The sequence below is a fragment of the Diceros bicornis genome, chromosome 11, assembly GCF_020826845.1.
Source record: "Diceros bicornis minor isolate mBicDic1 chromosome 11, mDicBic1.mat.cur, whole genome shotgun sequence".
NCBI classification, from domain to species: Eukaryota; Metazoa; Chordata; class Mammalia; order Perissodactyla; family Rhinocerotidae; genus Diceros; species Diceros bicornis.
In genome coordinates, this window is record NC_080750.1 from 14,308,274 (window position 1) to 14,315,349 (window position 7,076).

General features: G+C 44.8%; 1 protein-coding gene across 7 annotated transcripts in view; it reads right to left on the reverse strand.

Moving 5' to 3' along the window:
- Window positions 1-4,369, reverse strand: part of PRDM5 (PR/SET domain 5) — a 197,411-nt gene extending 193,042 nt beyond the window's left edge. For 2 of the 7 annotated variants that reach the window (XM_058549982.1, XM_058549981.1), the window contains exon 1: window positions 4,119-4,367. In XM_058549982.1, the coding sequence (XP_058405965.1) occupies window positions 4,119-4,211 (93 nt within the window). In that variant the 5' untranslated portion in view covers window positions 4,212-4,367. Of the gene's footprint in view, window positions 1-4,118 lie in introns of all 7 variants that reach the window. The other 5 variants (XM_058549984.1, XM_058549986.1, XM_058549987.1 and 2 more) reach the window with 5 other exon arrangements.
- Between the last annotated feature and the right edge of the window lie 2,707 nt (window positions 4,370-7,076).

The window sequence follows — 7,076 nt, forward strand, 5'->3', positions numbered from 1 at the left end:
GTGGAAATGTTTAAACCACTTCTTTGGTCTGAAATTAGGTCTGTCACAAGGTCTAATCCTTCAAGGACTGCTTCAATTTTATGTCCACAATTCTACCTACAAACCATTCGACACCATCCAAACCGATGAAGAGTACAAACTCCAGCAGACTCACTGAAATCAGTATCACAGGTCCACCACTCAGTCTGTGCCGCCCAGGAAATACTTAAATGTGTCACACTGGCCAACCTCTCTTTGCCTCAACTTCCTCATCTGAGAATGGGTATAATAATAGTACCTACTTCACAGGTAAAGAGTAAAGAGTAAAATGAAACAATACATGTAAAGTTAAGGTGCTCAATAATAAAGACAATATTAATAATAATAATGTGACCCCATGAAATTCAACTCTTCCATAAAGCCTTCTTTGACTCCCGCAGCCTTTTCTGATGACTTACTGTAACAACGACAGGGGTTTCTCCTTCTTCTGAACTTCTACAGTACCTTTTATCTCCCACAACCTCCACATTGTCATCTATCATAGCAGCACTAGTCAGACTGCATGGAAACTATTTACTTTTCTGTCTCCCTGACTAGACTAAAAACTACTATAATCCTGCAATTCCATTGCCTAATATAGTGCCTAGCAAAATCAATCCACATATACACGCTTAAATTCTCTTGGTATCTTCCCTTTTTTCCTTGTTTACTGCCTCTCTCCTCACACAGGAAAACAAGCTCCTTGTAGACGGAGACCTTATCTGTGCCACTCACCTGCACATCCCCAGAGCCTAGCACGGGGCCTGCCACATATGAATGATTCAATGACTGAGAGTCAGCAGGGAAGAAAAACCAAGAGCCTGCAATAAACCTAAAGAGAAGGAAGACTGCTAGGAGAATACTTCCCACTGTAACCCTTTCCACAAAATCACAGAAGCTAGAGCTGAAGGAACCGCATGGTTTTCCTTTCCACTTTTTGGGTTCAAGTATAATGTCAAGCACCACTACTCTCTGTTTTATCATATAAGCTGGCAAGGCAAAAAACGGTCGTGATATAAAAAATGTAACATAGTGAAGAGTTTGCTTTTTATTCTATGTATACTTAGTGTATTAGCTTTAAGTCATTAATATTAATTTGCATAGTAATTTGCATAGTAATTAATCTGCATAGTACTTGTTAACCTAGAATTCCACATCTTTATTCAAGCATTAAACTGTGCTCAGAAGATAACACATAGCAAGCACTTACCACAGGGTCTGGCACATGGCATGCAAAAGTGTCCATTTTATTATTCTTCTCATTAGCAACTCAGGCCTCCTTTTTCTACTCAAAGGCTTTCCAGCAGACTCTCACCCATTCTTTCTCCAAGAACAATTCATGGCTTATACAGAAATATCTACCAGACAACCCTCACCTCATCCGACCTCTAATTACTATAATGGCAACAAAACAAAAGGAAAGGAAGTCTTTTCCTTTTCTTCTTCTCGTCACTATGTAGATTTTATACCAAAAAAAAGAGAGAGTGAGAAAGAGGCCACAGACCTGCAAAAATGGATAACTGCCAAGGAAAAACCTAGCAGGACTAAGGCGGAGCCAGGGAATTAGGAGATTCTGCCGCAGGGACCCCACTCTAGGAAACACTGCAAAAAAAGGGGTGTGTCTAGAAATAGGTTAGGGGGTCCCATGAGTAAGGGAATCCCAAATCAACCCGGCGAATGTAGTGGGGATGGAGTTTCTAGCAAGATCTCCAACGTCAGTACAGTTCTGGATTCGATTCTCTGAATTTGAAATCAACAGATGGCTTGAATTGCAAGCGTTTTTTAAAACAGAAGTGTTATACAAGCATACGCGTTATAAAAGTGTGAAAAAACATCTGTAATTTCCAACATATATATCTAAAGTGATACATTCTAAAATTTCTTTAGAATAGAGAACATGAAAACTTTAAAGTAAGGTCCTTAATTTAACTGCTGAAATACTCTCTCTTCTCAGACCCCTTAATTTATGGCCAGAGTTAGGCCTGCTACAAGGTAACTTGAAAAACACTTAAGACTGGAGAAACTATATGCAAGCAAACAGGTCAGGGAGGCTTCTGCCCCACCATTCAGCTAAAATCTGCTACTCAGCTTCATCCTCAGCCTTTGGAAGGCAAACGAGCTGAAGGCTACTTCAAGGTCATTTCTGGCATCAATGAACCTGTCCATGATCAATGACCTGATGACTGAGTATCTTGTGATCATAACCAAACTATGTCACTAATAATATGTCATTTGGATTTATTGCAAACATCTGCATATTGACTTGAACTATATAAATAAGCATTCTAGATGAGATCTGGATGAAAATCTCTGTGTTTTACATGTTCAAGTCACACAAGCCAGGAAGATAAGGGTCTACTTCGTACTGAAACAGTAAAATGCAATAATATATGATTGGGGAAGCTCTTAAAACAATAAAAATGTCCAAATAAGTATATGGGGGTAAAAAGTAGGAATTAATAAAAATATCAAAAGAAAGTACATTGGCCAGCTGTTTCTAAAAACCTAACTAAAAATATAAGGCAAAAAATAGGGATTATGTAATAATTTTATTATTTGTACAACTTTTTAGTATATTACTATTAATATAACATTAAACAAAACAGTGTTTAAGAACTGTGTTTAATTTTTAAGTAACTACATTTAGGCCTGAGACCTTCAAGAAAAATCCATTTGGGAATTTTCATATCTTGTGAAAAAGAATTAAAAGCAAGATCTCAACTTCTGCTTTGAAAGAATGTTGATTTTAACATGTATCCATTGGGCAAAAACATCTATTCAGTACACCTCGAATTCAGATAAAGTGTTTACTCCTGGTTTTCACCTTTGAGCATTCTTCCAAACTCCCATTTGAAAAAGTAAATATGGGGTTTCTTTTTTCCAGGGACAAGGAAGCCCCCGAAGCACCTCTCCACCCATCCCACCTGCTCCTTAGGTAAGGGGTGAGGGGAGATTTATTCTCAGATGAAAGGGATCCTGGTGCATCCTGTGAACCTCGGGTTAACATACCTCACTTCAACAAGCCTGCTCTTGCCCAAACCTCCATTTCTCAAAATATCGGGGGGCAGGGGTGGGGGGCGGTGCTGGGAAGCAGGCAGGAATAGATCTGGAAAGAATATGAGCTTTAGACTCACAAGCCATGGGTTTAAAGCCTAACTCACTAACTCAGCAGCAAATTTACCTTGGAGTATTTTTGTTTTTTCATTTCTTACATGAGGATTAATGCTGTTCTCAGATGAGTGTTGTGCCCGTGAAGTTACTAATGTAGGTGAAGTACCAAGCAGGGGTCCTGGCACAAAGTCATCTGCTAAGTAAACGGTGGCTCTCATTACCCTGAGCACTTCACCTCTGCCTTTGTGGTTCCAGATTTTACATATCCTGTGAAACGGCTATAACACAAAATCCAAAGGTTTGGAATTTTCCAGTAATCTCTCCTCCTAGGCCTCTGCTTTCAACATGCAGCATTTCCAGGCTGTTCCCCTACGTACAGTGCAATGTGCTTGCCCTACTCACTTTTCCCTAAATTTCTGGAAGGAGATCCATTCAGAGAAAAAAGATCAGAGATTTAAAGACTCTCCAGTTGGCACCTCCCAGAATCCAAGGAGGGAAAGAACCCCCGCGCGTCTGAATGAGATCCTAAGGCCAGGGGTGCCCTGCGCTGTGGGCGGCTCCGCATCCCCACAAGGCAGGCGAGGCGCTGCTGGCCGCACGCGCTGATGCCAAAGGAAGAAGGGCGGCGGCGGCGGCGTGCGGGCGCGCCCGGGAAGACACCCGCCCACGCGCGCCTCCCTCCGCCCACGCGGAGACGGCGCGCAGTGCCCCGAGGAGAAGGGAGGCCCGGCGCGCGCTCACTTCCTGCAGCCCAGAGGAAAGACATCTTGCCGCAGGGCGGCCGCCGGCAGTTCCGCCCCGGGACCGGCCGGCAGCGGAGCGCGCCCCGCAGACACTTACGTGGCGCTGCCCGCTCGGTAGCGCGGCGGGCAGAGGCCGTCCCCGCTGCCCCCGGCCTCCCCGCGGAGCCCGGCCCTGCGGAGGGGCGGCCCCGGGAGGCGAGGGCGCGGCGGCAGGAGCAGGGGCGCGCAGGCCTGCGGGGCACCCACCTTTGTCACTCTGCGGGCCGTGTAGAGCCCCATGCCGTCCTGCACCCGCGAGGACTTCAGGGAGAACCTGTCCGGCACGTACATGCCCAGCATTCTCCCGGCGCGGCGGCCGCCGCCTCGCTCAGCACCAGCGCGCTGCGCCCGGGAGGCGACAGATCGACATTTGGGGTGCCGGGTGGAGGGGCGAGTCCGGCGGGGAAGGAGGAAATGGAGTTTTCCTCCCAGAATCCCCACCTCCCCGCCGATTCCAGGATCCCCCGCGGCTCAGCCCCTCCTCGTGCCGGGTCGGGCCCGGCCCGGAGCCGCCGCGGCCACTGCTGCCATTGCTGCCGCGGGGGCGCGGGGGGCGCGGGCCGGGGCGCTGCGGGCGCCGGGACGCCGCGCGCTGATTGGCCGCAAGTTGGCGGCTCGGACCCGCGCCCGGGCGCGGAGCCTGGAGAAGGCTGACCCCGGGGCCTCTAACCCGGAGGCCGGCGAGCGCAGCCGACCCGGGAGCGCTGCGGACCCGCCCTTGTCCAGCCCTGGGCTCTGCCCCTCCCAACTATTACTCCCAGTCGGGGAATTTTACTGTTTTCAGATGCAAAATGAAATGGGCCTAGACACAGCTGGGGGCATCCTCCAAAACAACTTTACCAAGTTCCGACTCTGAAAGCATATTTATTTCCGGACTACTGAGAACAATCTCTGAGGGCTAGGAAATTTTGGTCCTTCTCGCATCTGAGTTATGCATCTTTGGTTTTTTCCTGCTTGTTTCAGAGGTTTGAACTCATAGGGGACCAATAAGTGTGTTGATTAACATACAGAGAAAGGGGGTGTATGTGGCCTGCAATTAATCCATTTCAAGTTAATTGAAAATTTGTCGCGAACAATTTAATATTTAAATCGAGTAGAAACTAGTTCTTTTACGATGCCCTAACCCCTGGGAAGTTCTTTCACTTTCCAAGACAAACTATTCCTGAGTCCTCTGTTGTTTGAAAATCATCAGACCTGTTATAGATTTTCAAACATACCCCAATGGAGATGGGCGAGATAGAGAATGCCGCAAAAATAGAATTTGCTATCACAACATTAAAATAGTGCCGCAAGTCTTGTTTTAGTGTTTAATGAAGTTAGTAGGTATTGCAGTGTGCTCAGAAGGAACTTTAAAGGGCTATTTCATCCTTCACGATGAGCCCAGAGCTTTCTGCTCATTTCTCTTGTTATTCTTAGTCATTTTCTACTCCTGGGTCTTGCCTGGGAAACCATTTGATGTTCCCATAAACATTTTATGTTCCTTATAAACCATTAAAAATAATTTTGACAAAATTAAAGACCGCACTGTTAAAAAACAAAATTTGCCTGAATAAACTTTCAAGACCTTATTGGCTTTCTTCAACCATCCATGAATCAGGCGGCATGCAACCTGGCAGATAAAAAGGAACTCCCAGGGGCTGTAGAAAATGAAAGGCTGTTATAGGCAGAAGGGAGCAGGAACAAGGAAGTTATACTGGGCGGAACAGTGGATTGGCTATTGCAAGGTGACTTTCCTTTAGGGGTCATCAGGGGTCCATCAAGCAGATGACCTAGTGCCGGTCAGGTGATTCCTGATTGATTGGTTTTGGATTTCATTTCTAGGAGATCCGAAACTGTACTTAAGTCTCAGTTTGGGGATGTGGGGCTTAGCATAAGTGACTCCATTTGGGGCCTGTCGTCTTGCTTCTAACAACACTTACACTCTGTGGAAATGATTCGTGTTTCTTCAGGACTAAGGAAAGCCTAATTTCCTAAGTAGAAGACTTTTGTTAAAATGTAGAAAAAGATTTTTTTAAAAAATTATGAAGAAAATCGTGTAATAGCAATATTTGGAGATTTTAAAGAATAGAATAAATGATCCTCTTTTTGAAAAATTTAAGAGTAGCTTTACCAGGGGTGGGAGAAACACTGCCTTATTTGTTCTCTGAGTTTTGATCCCTTTGACCCACCGTAGAGGATAGTGTCCAGTTTTCTGTAGGGGGAAATGAATCAATAAACAAACACAAAGTTTGTTTGGGGGGATTTGGCATTAGACCGCCCTGAAACACATAATAGGTGTTCAATAAATATTTCTTGATTAAAAGTCAATTCTGAGGCTAATCTGAGATTTTCAAACTAGTCGATGGTGAGCTTAGAATTCGGTTGTTGTGCCTCAAAGAATCTGGACTAAGTAGGTTTTCCTGGGGTCTTTTAAACCAGTGCTAAAACCAGGCCAGACTAGGTCCACTGGGCCCAGCTGGAACCAGAGCACCATCCAGAGGGTGGCCCGTGGAGTTTTCCCAGGGCACTCAGCCGTTTGTTAGACAGTCTTTCAGCTCTGGCCCTTGAGCTGCCCCGGCCTCTGAGTCAAATGCTCTGCCATGTCTCTTTGGGCACAGAGCTTTCCACAGCTTTTGATCACTAGAGAAAAAGAAATGTTTTCTGGTCTTATTCTGACACAACCCTCATTCACTGCTGACCCTTGGTTTTGGCATATCTCCCTTTTGGTTGCGTGCTATGTTTCTGGGGAACAAAGTTGCCAACTTAAGAATGCTCATCTTTCTGAATGTAGGCATCTTTACTAATCAGGAAATGGCAAGAGATAAATGTTCGTAAAGATAAATCTGAAATTAATAAAATGAGAAACTTTCCCGATCTTTTATGAATCTCCATCAGAGATTTTGTTCCAACTGACGCAAACAGTATATTTCATTAAAGCACGCAATGTTCTTTTCATCTGTTTGATGGAGTTTTCTGAAGATCTACTACCCAAAACGTGGAAACCAGCAATAAAAAGGTCTTAATAATAATCTCTATCACAACACACAAAGATACATGTTTGCCAAGTCACAATGCACAATACTGACCGGAAATTTGATTTTGAAGCCTCTAAGACAGTAGTGGTACAATGAGTCATTTCTTAAAACTTTAAAAGCTAAAAAGTTATCTTTCAATATTATCTTTGAA